Source organism: Dendropsophus ebraccatus, chromosome 3, assembly GCF_027789765.1.
Source record: "Dendropsophus ebraccatus isolate aDenEbr1 chromosome 3, aDenEbr1.pat, whole genome shotgun sequence".
Classification (NCBI taxonomy): Eukaryota; Metazoa; Chordata; class Amphibia; order Anura; family Hylidae; genus Dendropsophus; species Dendropsophus ebraccatus.
Genome location: NC_091456.1, coordinates 97,121,188 through 97,143,381, shown reverse-complemented (window position 1 = coordinate 97,143,381; position 22,194 = coordinate 97,121,188). Strand labels below are relative to the sequence as shown.

At 41.7% G+C, this 22,194-nt stretch overlaps 1 protein-coding gene across 9 annotated transcripts in view; it reads right to left on the bottom strand.

Moving 5' to 3' along the window:
- Positions 1 to 22,194, bottom strand: part of MYO9B (myosin IXB) — a 165,447-nt gene that overhangs the window by 64,790 nt on the left and 78,463 nt on the right. For all 9 annotated transcript variants that reach the window (XM_069962291.1, XM_069962283.1, XM_069962286.1 and 6 more), the window contains exons 4-14: positions 21,373 to 21,435; positions 20,621 to 20,720; positions 18,860 to 18,960; positions 18,653 to 18,782; positions 17,777 to 17,866; positions 8,732 to 8,848; positions 4,829 to 4,963; positions 3,231 to 3,352; positions 2,970 to 3,111; positions 1,623 to 1,818; positions 1,141 to 1,216 (exon numbers count right to left, since the gene is read on the bottom strand). In XM_069962291.1, coding sequence (XP_069818392.1) covers positions 1,141 to 1,216; positions 1,623 to 1,818; positions 2,970 to 3,111; positions 3,231 to 3,352; positions 4,829 to 4,963; positions 8,732 to 8,848; positions 17,777 to 17,866; positions 18,653 to 18,782; positions 18,860 to 18,960; positions 20,621 to 20,720; positions 21,373 to 21,435 — 1,272 coding nt within the window. The remainder of the gene's footprint in view (positions 1 to 1,140; positions 1,217 to 1,622; positions 1,819 to 2,969; positions 3,112 to 3,230; positions 3,353 to 4,828; positions 4,964 to 8,731; positions 8,849 to 17,776; positions 17,867 to 18,652; positions 18,783 to 18,859; positions 18,961 to 20,620; positions 20,721 to 21,372; positions 21,436 to 22,194) is intronic.

Sequence of the window (22,194 nt, the reverse complement as noted above, 5' to 3'; positions counted from 1 at the left end):
GACACTATAGTGCCTGTGTGGGATTTTACAAAAGCTACAGGCTGTAAGCAGAGTCCTGCTTGCGTATCAAAATCAGCGATTATGAGCAAAGAGCCAATGCAGCAAAAAGGCACGAAAAACCCTCTTTCTTCTTCAACAAGCCATAAAAGGCCAAATTTCAGCAGACTAAAGAGACCCTGACATATTCCACAGGTATATTTTATGCTTTTATTCGGATGTATGCAACAGTGCCAGGAATTTGTCAGCACCTGGACCCGACCCGACCCGAGGTGCTGATTTGCCATCATTGTTGGCATCAGCAGCACATGTGCAGACCAGGAAGATGAAGTGATCAAGCGGTGGACTGGGCGCTTCACCACGACTCTTCTTTGACACTTGGTTACAGTTGGAAAATCGATACTGTACAGCATCCTCTCCACTGACAGAATAGCCCCAGGTAACCTCCTAACTGATGTATTACCACCTACAGCGCACTTGGATCAGGTTCGGGTGCTGACAGACTACCTTTAGTATGTTTTGCTGGTAACAGATTTGCTCTAATGAGTAACTATAAGTTCAAACAGCTGGTTCTCGCATGAGCTCATCTTCAGCTGTCCTGCAGCTAAGGAGGCCAGAAGTCAGGGTCTTCAATGAAGCGCTATTATAGGGATATAGAGATGAATTGAAGACCTTGACTTCTGGTCTTCAGAAACATTGATGATGAAAGTATTTGGGGAAAGTGCTTCTTTAATATGCTCCACATATTTCTAGATTCAGTATTCCTTTTGAAAGCAATCTATGCAGGAGCACCTTCTAATGTAAAAGAGAACTGCATTATTTGTAAATTTCTCATATACTTTGATCAGGGGAATCAGAAGAATCCATACATATGTACAGAAAAGCAGAAAAAAAACCAAGCCATGGTTGCCCATAAAGCTACACAAGCAAATTCAAAAATGGCATAGCTTTTTAGCTTTTTTGATCCAGCCTTGCTGCATGGCAGGGATAAAGTATGTGTTTATCTTGCAGCCCCTCTACTATAGCTGCAAATGTCACAAAATATTGGATAACAGACTTAAATAGAAATTAAATTTCACTATTAGAATTGTAAAAGAAGGTTAGTATTACTGTTTTGTAAAGCTTAAGTATATAGCTACTTACCGGTATAATTTCTCAGCTGAGATATTTGACTTTTGTAACTCCCCCAAAGGAACTCGCTGCCCCTTCCTAACTACACCTACAATAAGTAACAAAAAGTTATGCCACTTTCACACAGCAATATTGGCATTGAAGTGTTGCTCTGTTCACTTTGACAGTTCCATGCACCCCACTAGATACAGTACAGCAACACAAGGACAGGCACAAGTAAACATGGAAGAGGACGATGTACTCAAACTAGCAGCATTGCTTTATGGAGCATTGCCTTAAAATAAGTCTCCAATTACTGTACCCATCTGATCTAAATGTCAAACTATAATCTGCAACCAATGCAATTTGGCCAAATCTGTACAACCGTGCCATATACACTTCTGTTTTCAAGTAACCATGGCTAAAAAGTCCAACCTGTAAGGTCTTTTATCTTTACTTTATGTGTTGCACACAAGCGGTGTGACACTAGTATATTACAAGAAATTAGTGATTACCTGCTGTTTTCTCCGCCCTTTGCCTTGCAGCCTCATTCAGTACAGCCATTGATCTAATTGCTGCCCTCAGCACAGCCCATCGGAAGACAGACACTGGGTCCATTCCAATGAGTTCACGAATGTATGCACTGTCACTGCTCCGGAGGAGAGCCACAATATCAGGTCTCATGTAGTCTGTATTCTTCTCTCGAAAATCCTGGAAAGGAAAAAGCAATTGTCTATACTAATATACACAGGGAACAACTTACATTATATATAAATGGCTAAAGAGGTTTTCCACACTTAAATAGTTACTCTCGATTAAATAAACTTGTATGTCGCAGACATTTCAAAAGTAAAAGCGAAACTGACAGCATGCATATGCATATATCAGTGCTCCTACTTCTACCTTGCTGATCACAGGAGCAGTGCACTGCTCATCCATGCTCATTCCCTTTAAAGGTGGTTTTTCGATTTAAAGAAGCAGTTCACAAATATTATTATTTCTACCCCCGGTAGGCGCTGGCACGTATACTCACCGCAGCTGATCGGTGTCCCGCGGCGCAGCCTTGTTCCGGTCCCGAAGCCGTTCAAATCCAGCGCATGCTCACATCAGCAAGACCGCGCAGCAGGGGGGTCCAAATAATGATTTTTTGTGAACAGCTTCTTTAATATTACTTTCCCCCTATCCACATTGGGGGGTGGGTCTTACCTCTGTGCCCCCGGGATCTCTAGAGCTGCGCCCTGACTGCTTTGTTCTGAATGGAGCCACAAGTCAGTGTGTGACCTGCAGCTCCATTCATTCTCTATGGAGCCACCACAGTACAGCACTCAGCTCTCTCCAGCAGTTCCAGATCCAGAATGAATGAACCTGCGGGTCACGTGGCGACTCACAGCTCCATTCAGAATAAATCAGTCAGGGCGCAGCTCTAGAGATCCTGGGGCACAGAGGTAAGACCCTCTGTGATCTCATACTTGTCCCCTCTACTGTGGATAATATTAAATCAGAAAGCACCTTTAGTAGAAAACACCATATTAGTCTGGATCTCAGTGCTGGGATCAGGCAGCCAGCCTGGGAGTTAGCACACTGCCATATGCTTCACTCTATCAGGGAGGTTTCAGGAGAAACTATTTACTAATGTTAATTTTTGACATTTTGAAGTTCATTTTAATGACATTTAGAAATTGATGGCATTTATCTCGTATATTTGATCAATTTCAGATCAGTAGAGACCCCACCACTGTGACCCCCCAAGAATGACTACAACAAAATCGTAGTAGTAATCTAATTAATGTGCTAATAAAGAAAAAGAAAAAAAAATTTCTTGACCATCGGATGATAAGACTTACAATGTGCAAAGCACTTACCTTTATCTGGTACTTTACTTTCCCTGCAAAGTGTCGTATGATAAATGCGGGCTCCATGACTGGTGTGCCAACAAAGTATTTATTATCCTCATGCTGTTGTTTGAACTTGGCCAACAAAGTACGGGAGGTGGCATGAGGAAAACTAAACAGACAAAAAAGCATCACAATAAGTATCACAACTATTGCAAAACATATTACTGGGATACACATCATCCATGAAGCAATTACTGCCTCTTTCAGGGGGGGTAAAACCACACATACTTGCTTTCCTCATCCAGTAAGTAAAAAAGGCCAGTTGGTTTCTTGCTGATCAATTGAATGCAGCCCACATTATCTGTGTAGTCTATGTTGTGCCAACTAATTCCTTCGCCTTGATATTCTTCCTGAAAGACATCAAAACATTGTTGTATTTATCTATAAATCTAAGAAGGCTTTTAAAATATGGTTTTGATATTTTTTTCCTTTTGGTCCGAGAGGGCAAGATTGAAAGCATAAGTGATATTGGGGGAAATACATTTATCTGCCATAACATTAAAGTGACACTGTCACCCCCTTTTTGCATTCTGACATCTCTACACAGGTGTAAAGGGTAAATTTAGCAGTTTTCATACCTTATTTTATATCATACGTCATGGTGCTTGTTCAAGTAAAAAGTCATCTTTTATCAACTGCAGATTGTCTAAAGTGGGCGGGGCCTCACAGCATTAGCGCCACTTAGCCCCGCCCACAACGTCAGTTGGCCCCGCCCCCTCACTGGCCATTAGAACTAAGTGTCGCTAATGTGAGGCCACGCCCACTTAATACAATCTGCCGTTGATAAAAGGACACTTTTTACTTGAACAAGCACCATATCGTATGATATGAAATAAGGTATGAAAAACGCTAAATTTACCCTTTACATCTGTGTAGAGATGTCAGAATGCACAAAGGGGGTGAGTGTCACTTTAAAGTCAGGCATCCCACTCAGCAGTTTTTATAGCAGCCGGGGGAAGGGGGCTAAAGAAATAGGAGTTATTTTTTAAAGTAGGAGCGAATAGAGAAGAGTCACATCTATCAATATTCTGTGACTATTTTCTGAATAGGAACAACATTTGGTACAGAGAGAAAACATTGATAATAAGGGAGTATGGCTTTACACAGTATAAAAATGTCACAAAACTTCTAATACATTTATATTTGTACCATAAGTGGCCTAGATTAATCCTTGCCACCATTAAAGGAGAAGTCCATCGAAAATTTTTATTAAAGTAATGTATTGCCCCCCCAAAAGTTATACAAATCTCCAATATACACTTATTACAGGAAAAGCTTCTAAAGTGCTTTTTTCCCTGCACTTACTACTGCATCAAGGCTTCACTTCCTGGATAAAATGGTCATGTCACAACCTGACTCCCAGAGCTGTGCGGGCTCTGGCGAGGATGATAGCAGAGGGACACTGAGGGACACAAAGGGGCAATACAATACTTTAATAAAAATGTTGCCAGACTTCTCCTTTAACTTTTTTCACCAATATGTGCTACAATAGCTCTTCTGTTGGTATCAATTAGATAGGCTAGCCTTTGCTCATGACACACATTAATAGGCAATTGACATCAATGACCTGATTACCACCTTACCAGTTCTACTTTCTTGGGCCACTTCTGGTACTTACTAACCAACCAACCACTCCATACCAGGAACATTCTCAATCTACAGCTTTGGTGATACTCTTACACTTTTCCTTTTTTTTTTTTTTTTTTTAACTTTAAACACATCAGCTTCAAAAACTGTTCACTTGATGTCTAATATATCCTAATGCCTTGACATTGACATACTGTATGCCATTTTAACTTCACCTGTTAAGTGATTTTACTTCTCACCTGTTCTAGCTTGAAGATGTGCTGATTGAAGTAATACTGGAGCTGTTCATTGGCATAATTAATACAAAATTGTTCAAAGCTATTATTTTCAAAGTCTTCAAACCCAAATATGTCAAGGACTCCAATAGAAAGACACTAAGAGAAATAAAAATAAAACCAAATAAATATTTTCATGATGCTGAAGCTAGCATAATAAATATTATATTCACAGAGAAATGACAGAAAAGAGAATGATGGTTGCCATCTAAACGTAAAAATAAATATACATGTGGATGCATTACTATAAAACAATAAAAGGTAATGAGCTTGCCAAAAAGTGGAGAACATTAGGTACACAGTATTTATCTAGGAGGTGTAAAAAGTGTCGGACTATAGTACATCAGCACATAGGGGATGAGTGAAGACACTTACCTTTTTTGTGCATAGTGGTGGCAGAGGGTGGATCACATAATTATCACTAGCTTGTTTGTCCGTATGATACATCGATTACAAGTACATTTTAAGCACAGTGGTAATTAACCCGGACACATTTTAACACCACCACAGGTGAAAAAGGTGAAATGATTTAGTTTTTACAAAAATAATTATACATTTTTATACTTTATTTATTCCATAAATTAAAGGGGGACAGATTATCAACCTGCCCTATAGTTAGATTTTCTTTGTTGCCTAACACAAAAAAACAGCACTCAGGTTTTATTTCTCATATTGCTCTTGTAAAATAAAAGCCGGGCTTAGATTGGTTGCTATGGGCGTTAAAAAAAAACAAACCAAAAAACAAACCTCTTAGAGCTCTATCATACGGAGTGATAATCTACCGAACCAGGTCGATTTGTCAGATTATTGCTCCATGTAATAAAGACAACGAGGAGTCGTTGATCATGTCTTTTGGTTCTGACCTAAAATCATCGTCCGCCAGCTGTGCATCACTATGTGTAATAGCAATGCACAGACCACAGCTGATGAATCTGTAAAGATAATAATAAAGTATATACATACCGGTCCATACCTGCTTCCGCCTCCATCTTCCTGACTTCTGCCTACAGCTGCCGCTGGAACTTCAGAGTGGCTCAGCCAATTGCTGGACGAGACAGCCAGAAGCACCAGGGAGTGTGGACAGGTACGTATATAAAATTTTAATATTTTGCACTAAAAGGCAAGGGCTGCATGGACATCGCTAAGGGCCCTATTACACCAATCGATATCAGCCATACTTGGTCGATAACTGACCATCCTGGAAGATAATCACCTGGCATAATAACGCCTGTTAAAAGACCATAATCAGCCGACATGCACATGTTGCCTTTCAAAAGGCTGAATCAAAACTATAACAGCAGTGTGTAATAGAAGCGGTGGCAGCAGACCGCTTCTATCTTCAATGGGCCTCTAAAGATCGTCCAGGCAGACCCTCCCCCAGCTCTTCCCGCTTGCAATCTGTGTAATAACACAGGCAGCGAGTGGGGAATGAGGAGAAAGCGCTGACCTGACAGGTCACACTCACGTCCCCCTCTTAGGGTGGTATTACATGGGCCGATGGGGGCCCAATAATACCTGTAAACGAGCAGCGATCTGCTAGATCGTCGCTCATTTACTGGACCTATTACATGGCCCGGTAATCGTTAAACAAGGGCTGCAGGGACATAGTAACCAATGTCCTTGCAGCCCTTGCTTAACCATATACATCACCTATCCACGTTCCAGGGCTGCTGCTGCGGTCTTCTTCTCCACGGGTCCCGCGCTCTAACTTCAGAGTGGCCTGTCAGCTGACAGGCCAATCAGCCAATCAGCGCGCAGGACCCGGGGAGAAGTAGACCGCAGCAGCAGCCCTGGAACGTGGATAGGTAATGTACACCCACCGGCCACTTTATTAGGTACACCTGTCCAACTGCACGTTACCACTTAATTTCTAATCAGCCAATCACATGGTGGCAACTCAGTGCATTTAGGCATGTAGACATGGTCAAGACAATCTCCTGCAGTTCAAACCGAGCATCAGTATGGGGAAGAAAGGTGATTTGAGTGCCTTTGAACGTGGCATGGTTGTTGGTGCCAGAAGGGCTGGTCTGAGTATTTCAGAAACTGCTGATCTACTGGTATTTTCACGCACAACCATCTCTAGGGTTTACAGAGAATGGTCCGAAAAAGAAAAAACATCCAGTGAGCGGCAGTTCTGTGGGCGGAAATGCCTTGTTGATGCCAGAGGTCAGATGAGAATGGGCAGACTGGTTCGAGCTGATAGAAAGGCAACAGTGACTCAAATAGCCAACCGTTACAACCAAGGTAGGCAGAAGAGCATCTCTGAACGCACAGTATGTCGAACTTTGAGGCAGATGGGCTACAGCAGCAGAAGACCACACCGGGTGCCACTCCTTTCAGCTAAGAACAGGAAACTGAGGCTACAATTTGCACAAGCTCATCGAAATTGGACAGTAGAAGATTGGAAAAACGTTGCCTGGTCTGATGAGTCTCGATTTCTGCTGCGACATTCGGATGGTAGGGTCAGAATTTGGCGTCAACAACATGAAAGCATGGATCCATCCTGCCTTGTATCAACGGTTCAGGCTGGTGGTGGTGGTGTCATGGTGTGGGGAATATTTTCTTGGCACTCTTTGGGCCCCTTGGTACCAATTGAGCATCGTTGCAACGCCACAGCCTACCTGAGTATTGTTGCTGAACATATCCATCCCTTTATGACCACAATGTACCCAACATCTGATGGCTACTTTCAGCAGGATAATGCGCCATGTCATAAAGCTAGAATCATCTCAGACTGGTCCACAGTCACCAGATCTCAATCCAATAGAGCATCTTTGGGATGTGGTGGAACGGGAGATTCGCATCATGGATGTGCAGCCGACAAATCTGCGTCAACTGTGTGATGCCATCATGTCAATATGGACCAAAATCTCTGAGGAATGCTTCCAGCACCTTGTTGAATCTATGCCACGAAGAATTGAGGCAGTTCTGAAGGCAAAAAGGGGTCCAACCCGTTACTAGCATGGTGTACCTAATAAAGTGGCCAGTGAGTGTATATCGTCAGTTGCGCACCGCTATTACACGTAGCGTTGCGCGGAAAATAGGTCCAAACCTATATCAACGATCAGCCGATGATCGTCGTCATTGCCGGATCGTTGTATTACATGGAGCGATAATCGGCCGAATCGGGCCGATTCGGACTATTATCGTTCCGTGTAATAGTACCCTAAGTCGCTACATGCATTACAGCCCTAACAATATATATACAGCTCTTGCTGCACAATAGTTGAGCTGTGTAATAGGCTCAGTAAAAGAGTGCCGATTTAGCAGATCAGTGCTCGTTTACTTTACTAATCTGGTTGTGTAATACAGCCTTCTATTGTGAGAAGGCTTGATAAAGCTCCTCCAAAATGAATAAACAAATGACTGTGGGAAACCAATGCAGACAAACAATATCAGTGTAGTTTTTAGTACAAAATCTAGATTTTTGCAGAACAGACTCAAATATGTATTTGCAAAAGGCTTGAAAGGGGTATTCCCACCTCAACTGATATAGTTAAACTTGAAGGGCTTGTCAAGCTAAATATTTTTGCAAATACATTCATTTAGCAAACTTGCCTCCTCATGTTTACTAGTATGTTCTTTGGGATGGGAATACCCCATTGAGTGACATTAAATTATCATTCTAAATGTTAGCTTCTTCCTCTTGCCAGTCTGGGCTTCAACTGGGACAATGCGAAAACAGAAATCACCGCTAGTGAAAAACTACATGTAATAATAGAGGTAAACAGGCACCTTAAATGCATAGTATCAATAAAAGCTGTTCACAACAACATGAATCCAACAATGATCTATATTGTTTTATACAGAAATATATTGAGAAAAAAGGACAAAACACGCATCACACAAAAATAATAAAAAGCTCACATTAACAGATTCCTCCACGTCCTTCTTATTGAGCAGTGCATGGTTGATTCTGAGAACTATCCAGTCAAAAAGTGCACTGTATAAAGACTTTGCCATCGAATCTCGAGCAGTTACAGCCTGCAAGAAAGATTGATAGGGATCAACATGCTACCGACAACTGTTCGTTCAATGTAATCTAGGCATAAACGATTATTAGAAGGCACCATCTATGGTGCAGATCTAGATATAATCTTAGGATAGATATATGTTTATCCCAGGCATGTTTAAATTCTGTTATTGTAGATTTATCAACCAGGTCTGCTGGAAGTTTGCTCCAACCATCTACTACTCTTTCAGTAAAGTAATATTTTCTCACTGAGCTGAGCTTTCCCCCAACTAACCTCTCGCTGTTTCCTCAATCTCAGTTTTTTACTAAAAACACTTCCCTCCAGAACCTTATTTAGCCCTTTAACATTCTTAAAGGTTTCGATTACATCCCCTTTTTCTTTTCTCCTCCAGGCTATACAGATTCAAATCCTTAAAGTGACACTGTCACCACCTTTTTTGCATTATGACTGCTCTACACAGGTGTAAAGGGTAAATTTAGCAGTTTCCATAACTCAATTTTTTTGTCATACGTCATGATGCTTGTTCCAGTAAAAAGTGATCTTTTATCATCTGGGATTGGGTTACCTGGGCAGGTCTTCACGGCCAAAGCGGCACTTAGCCATGCCCCCTCTGTGATGTCATCACCACATAGGCAACGCCCCTCAGCGGCCATTGGTGTGGGACAGTCTAGTGGGGGTGGGACCTAGACCTTTAGGCTGGCCCTTCCAATGGCTACTGAGGGGGTGGGACTGTGCAGCACTGATGTCATAGAGGGGGCGTGACTAAGTGGCACTTAATCCGCGAAGCCCTGCTCAGGTGACCGTGTCACTTTAAGTCTTTCCTGATATGGTTTATGCCTCACACCCTCCACCATTTGTGTAGCCAGTCTATGGTCCCGTTCTATTTTATCAATATCTTTTTGTAGGTGAGGACTCCAGAACTGGACACAGTATTCCAGATATGGTCTCACTAGAGCTCTATACAGCGGGATCACAATCTTCCTCTTCCTACTGGTTATACCTTAAGCTATACAGCCCAGCATACGATTTGCTTTCCCCAGCGCCTGTTTGCACTGGTTACTCATTTAAAGGCTGTCTGATATCACTACCCCTAAATCCTTCTCCCCTGCAGTCTTTGCCAACAAAGAACTGCTGTTACAAATCCTCCTCCCCTTTCCATTGCTTGGACCACTTATCTAGCAAAGCTAAATCCTCTCCCATACTACTGACCCCTCCAAGAATATCAGAACTATTGTACACTTTTGTGTCATCAGCAAACAGACAAAAACTTACCTTCCAAACCTTCTCAAATGAGTGTGCGCTCCCAATATTTTATCCCACCCTTTTAGATCATTATCTAAGCAACCCCCCAAGCACCGCTTCGGGCAGTTTTGATATGCAAAAAAGTCAGCAGCAGTCGGCTGCACACACCCTATTACACAGGAAGATGTACGCCCAACAGCTGATTGCCAGAAAAGGCCTTAAAAATTATTCAGTGCTCGTTCGTGTGTGGGGCCACATAACTGATCAAGCCTTGTGAGGGCTCTATAAACAAGGCCAAACAGAGATTGTCGCTTGTTTACAGACGGCCTTGTAGTTTCCTGCACAAATTGAAGGGTTCCCTCTCAATAATTGTTAATTTCAGGTCACCCACAACACTTCTATTGAATTAAGGCTTGGCCATTCCAGTACCTGTCATAAAAAAACAACTCAGGCAGGGGCAGGGGCAGGGGCAGGAGTGCAATCCACTCAGCAGCTGCTCACCAATTCTGTAGCCATATAGACTAAGGACCCTATTCCACCGGACGACTATCGTTCAGATTATCGTTAAATCGTTCGAATCTAAGCGATAATCGTTCGGTTGAAATGCAGTTAACGATTAACGACCGAACGAGAAATCGTTGATCGCTTCATAAGACCTGGACCTATTTTCATCGTTGCTCGTTCATAAAACGTTCGCAAATCGTTTGCATTGAATAAGACATCGTTCGGTCGTTCGCAATAGATACGAACGCAATAGCGAATAAATAGCGAAGGAAAAAAACGATCGCAATTACGATCATAAGTAACGATTATCGTTCCATGGAAATTAGTGAACGTTTTCAGGTCTTTCGCAATAGCGGTCGTTTGAGATCGTTAATCGTTAACGATTATGCAAACGATAATCGTCCGGTGGAATAGGGCCCTTACATTAATGGAATAAACAAAACAGGAGATACAGCTGTATGCTGCCACTTTCTCTCCCTGGCTATATCTCCTGATTAGAGCAGGTGTCAATAGTAAGACCCACTGCGCTAAATAACTTTTGACATGCTTTATTCTTCTTTATCTATTCTTTAGTAGATATGCTTGTGTTCTTAGGGTTGTTTTCTTGAGATTTAAGCTCACAGATTGATGTCCTGACATACTCCCTTAGAATTTGCTTATACAATTCAGAATTCTTTTTCCCTCAATAATGGGAAACCATCCTTGCCCAGAAGCAACATGTTTCTCAGATGGGATACTGCTAAAGGAAGCTGAATTGTACAAGGTGATCGGCTATAAAACTGCTTTGAAAATAGAAATTTAAGGGTTATATGGATAATAGAGACACTGTATCAGATGCACAATAGTTATTCATTGGGGAGAAGGTTTGTGGAGAGTTCAGCACCAAAATGAAACATATAAACTTTATTTAGTCCATTATGGTGTGTTCACACCTACAGGATCTGCAGCTGATTTTCTGCAGCAGATTTCATTTAAATAACTGAACACAGCATCAAATCTGCTGCAGATCTGCTGCAGATCCTGTAGGTGTGAACGAACCCTTAAAGTATTTATTTAGTGGATGAAAAAAATATACTTTGCTATTTTTTCCCTCTCATAACTGACGCATCTCAGGCCTGAGCTGCCTTTAGTCAAAGTATTAAACAGCTTTATTCTGTGCTAAAGGATACATGATTTTTACTGGATCCATAAGTAAATTAATACATTTAACACAGAGAACACATATATATTTAAAGAACAATTTTGGCCAACATTTTTTAATATGTTATTACATAAGCAACGTTAGACAAATACCTAATATACACTAATTATGGAAAATGCACATATACTGCTATTTCCCTCAATTTAGTAAATCAGACAGACTTCAATTTCTAAAAAAAACATGCCTTCTCAACCCCTGTGTATATACCTGCAGGGTCCAGCAGGGGGGCGTAGTATATGTAGACATCACAAGTAAAAAAAAAAAATAACAGGGCCATTCCTGTGCTTTCTGCACATAATTCAAAACCCCTGCCATGACGGAAGCCTTTAGTGCAATCATGTACCAAAGCACCCCCACCCCCCACCCCCGTCAGCCAGATCGCAAAAGCGGTAAGCTGCCTCTCTCCCGCGGAAGTAATTGATCAGGTTTGGCGGGAGAGAAGCAGTAGGGACAGCGTTAGAGAAGCATTCAGCCCACTGCACTTCTTATGCAATCAGGCTGGGGTTGTGGGGGTGTTTGGGGGGCTAGTGCATAACACTACTGGGGCGAGCTGGGTAGGGATGTTCACTACACTTTACAGGACTTCTGATGGGATTGGGTGGCCAGGAAGGGGGGAGGGGCTGCTGTGTGTTTGGGGGTATATACACCGGGTTCAAGACATCACTTTGTTTTGTTTTGTTTTTTTGAGAAATTGAAGCCTGCCTGATCTACTAAATTGAGGAAAATAACACTATATGCGCATTTCCCACAATCAGTGTAAATAAGGAATTTGTCTTATTTTGCATGAAATAAAAAAAATAGTCTTTGCCCGGAGTTGTCCTTTAACCCCTTAAGGACAAATTTTATGAATATGACCTGTGTCACTTTATTCATTAATAACTTCGGGATGCTTTTACCTATCCGGCTGATTCTGAGATTGTTTTCTCGTGACATATTGTACTTTACATTTCTGGTAAATTGGAGTCGATACTCATAATGAATCTTTATGAAAAAAAACCAAATAATGTGAAAAAATGTGAAAAACTGCATTTTTCCAACTTTGAAACTTTTTTGCGTATACAGAAATTGGATATACCACATAAATTATATATTAAATAGCATTAGCAACATGTCTACTTTATGTTGGCGGCATTTATTAAACGATCTTTCATTTTTTTTAGACGATAGGAAGCTTAAAACATTAGCAGCAAATTTCCAAATTTTCAGTAAAATTTCAAAATCAGATATTTTTAGGGACCTGTTCAGGTTTAAAGTGTATTTGAGGGGCCTGTATGTTAGAAAGCCCCACAAAGCACCCCATTTCAGAAACTGCACCCCCCACACTCTGCAAAAGCATATCCAGAAAGTGTTTTAACCCTTTAGGGGAGTCACAGAAATAAAAGCTAAGTGTGTAAGAAATTTGAAAATGTTAATTTTCTGTGCAGAGATTTTATTGTAATCCAATATTTTTCATAATTATAAACCTATTACCAGAGAAATGCACCCCAATAATTATTGCCCCGTTTCTGCAGTTTATAGAAATACCCCATATGTGGCCCTATTGCGCTATTTGACGCAACCACAAGCCTCAGATACAAAGGAGCGCCTAGTGAATTTCAATGCCTCCGTTATATTTGGTCATTTCTGACTGTACCACTTCAGGTTGGCAGAGGCTCTGGGGTGCCAAAACCTAAAAAACACCCCTAAAGGGACACCATTTAGAAAACTACACCCCTCAAGGAATGTAACAAGAAGTGCAGTGAGCATTTGGACCCCACCGGTACTTCACAGATTTTCCGAACAATATGGGGTGAAAAAAAAAAATTTTTTTTTTTACACTAAAATGTTGTTCTAGCCTTCAATTTTTCATTTTCTTAAAAGGGATAAGAGGAAAAAAAAGACAAAATGTGTAGCGCAGTTTCTCCCGAGTACGGAAATACCCCACATGTGGCGATAAAGTGCCAAGGGGGCGCAGGACGAGCCTCCAAAGGCAAGGAGCGCCAATTGGCTTTTGGAAGCTGAATTTCACTGGAAAGGATTTCAAGGGCCATGTCGCATTTACAGAGCCCTCGTGCTGCCAAGACACTGGAAACCCCCCACAAGTGACCCCATTCTGGAAACTACACCCCTCAAGGAATCTAACAAGGGGCACAGTGAGCATATGGACCCCACTGGTGACGGGCACAAATGTGGAACAATGTGACGTAAAAGTAAAAAATTTTATTTTCTCACTTTCATGGCACAAATGTGCCCGTCATCAAGGGGTCCATATCCTCACTGCACCCCTTGTTAGATTCCCTGAGGGGTGCAGTTTCCAGAATGGGGTCACTTGTGGGGGGTTTCCAGTGTTTTGGCAGCACGAGGGCTCTGTAAATGCGACATGGCGTTCATCATCCATTCTAGCCAAATCCAACCTCCAAAATCCAAATGGCGCTCCTTCCCTTTGGAGGCTTGCCCTGCGCCCACATGGCGCTTTATGTCCACATGTGGGGTATTTACAGACTCGGGGGAAATTGCTCTACACATATTGTGTGTTTTTTTCTCTTTTAACCCCTTGTGAAAATGATAAATTCAAGGCTAAACCAACATTATAGTGTAAAAAATGTAATATTTCATTTTCACGCCACATTGTTCCATATTTGTGCCCGTCACCAGTGGGGTCCATATGCTCACTACACCCCTTGTTACATTCCTTGAGGGGTGTAGTTTCCATAATGGGGTCACTTGTGGGGGGTTTCAACTGTCTTGGCAACACAGAGGCCTTTTAAATGCAACATGGCCCCTCGAAATCCATTCCATTCAATTCCAGCCTTCAAAAACGAAATGGCGCTCCTTCCCTTCGGAGGCTTACCCTGCACCCGCATGGCGCTTTATGTCCACATGTGGGGTATTTCCGTACTCAGGGGAAATTGCTCTACACATTTATTGTTTTTTTTTATCTTTTAGCCCCTTGTGAAAATGAAAAAATCATGACAAGATTAATGATTTAGAGTAAAAACTTTACAAAAATTACACTAAATGTTGGTCTAGCCTTGATTTTTTCCATTTCCACAAGGGGTTAAAAAAGAAAATGAACACAAAACGTGTAGGGTAGTTTCCCCTGAGTACGAAAATACCCCACATGTGGGCATAATGTGCCATATGGGCACAGGGCAAGCCACCAAAGGGACAGAGCGCCATTTAGAGGCTGGAATGGAGGATGGAGGCCATGTCGCAATTACAAAGCTCCTGTGCTGCCAGGTCAGTAGAAACCCCCGACAAGTGACCCCATTCTGGAAACTACACCCCATAAGGAATCTAACAAGGGGTGCAGTCAGCATATGGACCCCACTGGTGACAGTCACTTACGTAGAACATATGCCGAGAAAATAAAAAATACCATTTTTTTTCATTTTCACGTCCCAAATGTGGCCGTCACCAGGGGGCCATATCCCCGCTGCCCCCCTTGTTAGATTCCTTATGGGGTGTAGTTTTCAGAATGGGGTCACTTGTGGGGGGTTTCTACTGTCCTGGCCGCACAGAGGCTTTGTAATTGCATCATGGCATCCTCTAATGGGAATGGCGGCCATACCTACTTAGCTGGGGAAAAGGGACCATTCTAATTTATTTGGGGGTATTAGGCCAATTATTAGTTTATAAGGTTGAAAATGACAGGTGTCCATCAAATTCAACCTGTGTTGATCCAGAGGAAGGCAAAAAACCCTCGTGAGGCAGACGACAGTAGCCTCATCACAGGGGAAAAATTCCTTCCCGACTCCATAATGGCGATCAGAATAATCCCTGGATCAACGTGACCCCTGAAATAGGAATAAGAGACAGAATTGAGATAATGTAGAACCCCAATGACGTGTGGTGCGCCTTGGAGCGATCCAGTATGCAGAGGCCGGGGGGGATCAGAACAGGTGTCACACTGGAAAATGGCGTCCTTCCTGATCTCCCTGTTACGCCACACTCTGCACTTCTTCTGGGGTCTCCTGTTCTCCAGTGTGAGGGACGTCACCTGGAAAATGTTGTCCTGGTGCGATACGGGGTCCTTCATATCCAGAAGCGCTGGGTCCGCTATATGGCTACTAAATATTAGGGCGCTATTACTACTTCTGATATTTTCGTATCGTGCCGCAAGCTACAGTAGCTCGGGCAGCGAGGGACCGGAAGAGGGGGTGCTGGTATAAAAGTTATCCCTGTATAGGTGGTAACCTTTATCCAGCAGTGGGAAGATCAGTTCCCGGATGATCTTCCCACTTGTTCCGAGGATGGGGGGGGGGGGGGGGAGGGGGCATCTGGGGGCTGGATTCGGGTGTCCCTTCCTACATACACTCTAAGGGTACGTGCACACTGCGGAATCGCGACAGATAACCCTTCGTGCATTCCGCAGTTGGCACCCGCCGGCGGACTGATGCAGGCGCACGTCTCCGTCTGTGTCATAGACTCCATTCTATGCACGGGCGGATTCCGCTCTCCGTCCAACGTATTCATTCTTTGGATGGACGACGGAATCCGCCTGTGCATAACATGGAGTCTATGACACGGGTAGAGACATGCGCCCGCATCAGTCCGCCGGCGGGTGCCAGCTGCGGAATGCACGAAGGGTTATCCTTCGCCATTCCGCAGTGTGCACGTACCCTAAATCTGTAAGAGTACCCTGAGGTACGCTCACAGAGTTTGGAGAATTTCACACCATACCGTCATCTCTTATTGGGACGGTACTGGCGGAAAAGACGTGTCTGGGGGGCAGCGTACGCTACGCTACTCCCAGACACATCACTGGATGATGAGGATGATGGGGATGATGGGGATGAATGGAGGAAAGAAGGATCCCCCCATTCATCCTCACTGGCTGTTTCGGTGTTGGAGGCAATAATAACGTATCCCTCTGACGCCGAAAACACCCTGGGGGCCATCTTTATACGGGGACTAGTATATGGGGTATGTAGTGGTGTAGTGTCAAACTTTATTCAATGTAGTGTGGTGTAATGTAGTGTTTTTTACGTGTTTTTTTACAGTAAGTATAAAAAAAACCTACGCCAACAAAGGAGTTGCTGATAAATGCCGCACTTATGTGCGGCACTTATCAGCAGACCGTGGCAGTAGAATATAGAAAAAAAAACACCCTACGCCAAAAAGGAGGAGTTGCTGATTAGCAGCGCACTTTCGTGCGATGCTGATCAACACTCAGCGGCGATAGGGTGCGGAAAATAGGAAAAAAAAATAAAAAATTTTCTACATTCTGAACATCCCTATAGTGGCTGATACGTGTATTACACATATCAGCCGCTAGAGGGCAGCAGAGCGCAAATTCCGGAAAATGACGAGGCTGGAGCTGAAAATAGCCGAGAGAAGACGACGGGGACCGCCGGAAAGATCCGAAGACCGAACGGAAAGATGGAGGACGCCGCGAACCCGGAAGACGCCGATCAGGAGCCCGGGACAGGTGAGTAATGTACAAATACCTGCTCTGGACCCCTCCGCTACCTAGCTGAGGGGTCCAGGGCAGGTATTTATTATTTTGTGGGACTCTGATCGCCGTGCCACCGGCCCGATCGCCGTGAACGGCCGGGCGTTCACGGCGATCGGGCCGGTGGCACGGTGACCACCATTACTTTTTACAGTAATGGCGGTCGGAGCCGTCCTCGGACAGCACCGACCGCCATTTTTTTCCGGGTCATCGGGTCACCGATGACCCGGAAAGGTTCAGATCGCCGCTATTGGCTGATCTGAATTGATCAGCCTATAGCGGCGATCGTAAGCACGGGGGGTGTTAACCACCCCCCGTGCCGAGAAGCTATGATGGCCTGCTATGATTTATAGCAGGCCATCTTCCCCGATCGCTGTGTGCGAACACGCAGCGATCGGGGAAACATCGGGCGTAAATTTACGCCCTGATGCGCCAAGTACCAGGGCGCGAGGGCGTAAGTTTACGCCCGATGTCGTTAAGGGGTTAATGAATCTCAAAGAAGTGGCAAACAAACAAAAAACGAAACACAACATCTATGTTCCAATCTTCTCACTTACCTCATTGATGCTGTATGGCAATATCAGTTTTTCATTTACAGTAACAGTCTTCCTCTTGGTTAGTGCTTCCACCAGCATCTCTCTCTTAACCTGGAAGGAGACATCATAGTTAGTTGGTCAAATATGTATACAACATTTTGGGATAGCAACTTGAAGAACCACTATAATCAATTCTCAAACTAAGTGTTTAGAAGGTTAATAAAATGAAGTTTTGGTCTTGTATCAAAGGGAAATCTGCCACACAAACTGCAGTCCAATCTTCAGGCATCATGTTATAGAGCAGGAGAAACCAATTGATTGATATATAGTTTTGTGGAAAACGATCCAGGACAACATTTCATTTATTAATGTTAATCTTTGATCATTCTGATTCTACTCAAAGACTGACAACTATCTTTTTGCATGAGTGAGCATGTCGAGAGCTGTCAATCATTGAGCAGGATCACTCTCTCCTGGCTCATTCTGGACCAAATAGCCAAATAGGCTTTTCTTCTCAGTGACTGACAGCTCTACAGGCACACTTATATACACAGATAGCTAGCAATTCCTAAGTAGCACCACCCACATGGTTATTTAGCCCGGAATGAATAGAGATTGACATAAATAAAAAAAAGGTTGTCCTAGATCTTTTCCCACAAAACTATATATCATTCTGCTTAGCTCCTCATGTTCTATAACATCATACCTAAAGATTGGGCTGCAGTTTAAGGGTGAAAAGATCCCTTTAAGTCAAGCAATAAATGCTATTTACTTTGGGAAAATCTGTTCCAGTGAAAGAAGAATTCTGTCTGTTAACACAGGAAGACAGAAAAAAAACTGAAAACACAGGAAAATGCTTCATTGAGAGCATCGTTTCAGATTTATTGTACTCCATACCTGCAGTAGCTGTGATAGGGTGTCCAGCACCTCAGGGGGGCCGACATCAAGACCTTCATCCCTTCCAGAAGCCTTTTTCTTATAAGTAACATTGCCCAAATATAGGATAGCTGATAAAACTGAAAATATCCTACAATACATAGAGAGCTGTAATAAGCAGACTGGACAGCAAACATATCATATAGTAATGAAACATTAAATGCTCACTGTTTCTTTGTGGCTGGGAGAAATCCCACCATTTCCATGGCTTGCTTCAACCTTTCAAAGTCATGCCGGAGATCTTCTCCCTCCTCAATCTTGAAGTTATTCTACAAACACAGCATACATTATCACAGTCAATGCAGACAGCAGTTTATTGCTGACTAAAGTAAAGGCACTGTACAATAGGGCTTCTTAACTCCAATTGGGAGATATAACTCAGACATTATATCTCAGAGCTGGGACGATGCCCTGAAAGTTTTGGATGTTTTATGCAAAATAGGAGATAAAAGCTCTAAAGCTGACTGAAATAAAGACTTTACAGATATAAAAATGACAAACTTCTGTTCAGTCTTCATTCAAGGCTATGACATGCAAAAGCAAACATACAGTACATAACTATGAGTACTCCACAGTCTTAGGACCCTATTAGACCAATAGATTATCTGACAGATTTTTTTAAGCCAAAGCCAGAAATGGATTTGAAAAGAGGAGAAATCTCAGTCTTTCCTTTGAGACCTGTTCTCTGTTTAAAGTCTGTTCCTGGCTTTGGCTCAAAAAAAAAAAATCTGTCAGACAAATCTGTGTGTGTCATAGGGCCCTTAGAAGAATCATCAAACCTTGTGCAAAGGAACAGAGGAGTAGTAGTCCAAATCTCCCCCCTTGGCTTTTGTTGTAATATAAATATGCAGATTGATATTTGTAAAAAAAAAAAAAAACATTGTTCAGTTCAACCTCAGTTTAGGCTAAATTTCCCACTCCACTAGAAGTTGTTTCAAGAATAAAGGTGCCAATAAACTTTGGTTTGATTACATACAAAAAAAAAAACAAGTTAACAGCTAAATAGGTATAGATTTACTTTTAAGAGATATCTTCACACGCAATAAAATAAGCAAAATAGAACCATAAAATAGGTATAAAACGCAGCTGTAATTTTAATCTCATGATATGCTACACTGAAGTCTATGGACAAACAGTGGTCTGTGAACACAGAATACCAAATTTTGTTATACTTGTCAGTAAGGCAAACAGTATTACAGACCAGACCACTAGAGGGCCAGATACAACTTATTAGAAACAGTCTATTTCAATCCAAAAAAAAAAAAAAAAAAAAAAAAATACAACCCAACAGAAAAAAATAAATAAAATAAAAACCTGTATATGAACATTCTGCCATGATACAATGGACCAAATGTGTGATTAGATCTTTCGAAATACTAAATCAACAGGATGCTAACTTAACATATGATATGTTACAGTTGTGAACATTGTCAATCTGTACACCCTTTACAAGGTTTAGGGAAACTGCTTAGACATACATAAACTGCTATGTTTCATACAGAGAAGGACAAAGCACTAAAACTAAAAGAAAAAAGGATCCAAAGTTGTAAATTTTTTGGCAGCTTTGATCCTACCATATCATGTATCAAAAACCAGGAAACAAAATGTATTTTGGGGCAATAATTTTCTCCATACAGTAACAACTTAAAATAAAAGCACTCTGAACACACCATTGTGTTTTTATTCTCATTAGCAAAAAAGAAAAAAATCCTTTATTCAGGCTATGAATAGTGTCAAGGAGATGCGGCCTATTGAGGCGGCATTCTAGCTTGCTGCTTTTCAGGAGCTTGGTAAAGCCTCTTTGTACTGGTAAATAAAAGAATGTCTCTACATCCTGGAAATACAGCTGGATATATGAAAGGTACCATGTGTCTTTGTATCTAATATCAGGGAAAGCAAAAGGAGCAATGTTTATCTAACATCTATTACCTGATTGAGGTAAAAATAGTCTTCAGGTTGCTTGAGCTGAAAAGCTTTCTTTTCCTCCTCAGAAGCCCCAAGCAGCATATAATAGAAGACATGATAATTCCTGTCAAAGCAAAATTCAAAAGCGTGTGAAGTGATGCATGGAAGACATGTAGTAAAATATGGAGAATCAACTGTAGCTCCAGGTGTATGTATACTAACTGAATTATGTAAACTTTATTGTCCAGATGAGTACCAAGATCCCTTATCTTGCCCCCAAATCTTTAAAATTCACTTTATTATATTCACAGTATACTGAATCCCTGTCCCAGATATATTTTGAACCTTTTTTTTTTTTTTTAAACAACTTCCTAGGTTTTCTGTATTTTATTGAATGTTACTGACACACTTATACTCTCTATTGTACAGTTTATTTCACTATACATAATTGTATTAATTGTATTAATGTAATTGCAATATGTATTGCCCCTGTACAACTAATTTTATTCTCTTGACATCAGTCACTGTCCTGAGCTCAAAATCGACAAATAATCACAAACCACCAATGTCATGAGCAATTATTTATAGCACCAATGATACCTCACACATATATACAATATTATGAAGATCATTTATATTTTCCGACACTACTACAAAAGAAAAGGAATGTATGGTAATCTACACAGTCATTCTAAGTTAGTAACTAGTTCATTATATAACCCATATTAGTCCATTGGCATTTGATACAAGTCACATTAGTCTACTATATGACACACCTTTCATTTTTTTCCTGAGAAACTAGCCGGGATTTTTCAAGGAGGTATTTTTCCACCACAGCTCTGGAAAAAAAAAAAGAAATAAGATGATATTTTATTATAATTTTTTTTCCTCAAAAACTGCTTCTTAATTAAAAGAAATAAGGCATATCCAAAATACAATCAATTTATTAATACCAGCATATTTTATCAATGAAATTCTGGTCAGACATTCAAGATTAGATTCACATTAAAGTGTACCTGTTGTTTACTTTTTTTTTTTTTTTTTTTTTTTTTTTTGCAGAAATCAATAGTACAGGCGATTTTAAGAAACGTAGTAATTGGGTTTATTAGCCGAAAAATGCATTTTTCTCATGAGAAAGCAGTTTGAAGCTCTCCCCCCTGTCTTCACTGTATTCTATAGAGAGGGGAGGGGTGGAGGGAGATTAGCAGGGCTGTGGAGTCAGTAAGCCACAGCTCTGACTCCGACTTCTGAATTTTATCAGGACCGACTCAGACTCCTGCTCCTTCATAAATGGCCAGTCAGATACCAGCGGAGTTATTTTTCATACTGGTTTAGCAGCTTCTCCCTAATGTCCTACATGATCCTGGAGTGACTTCTGAGGGAATAAGGAAGATATAAACAGATTCTCCAGTGTGTACAGTGGATGCAGCCAGTTTCCAGCCTCTATGTCCTGAACTACTCACAACTAGACTAGATAAAGCAGGTGGTCTTTCCTGCTGACAGTCTTCTATGTTTCTAACTAAATATTGACCATACACACAGAAACACTGCTAACAATGCCAGATACCTATAATATAGATGTCAGCCATAGTGATATA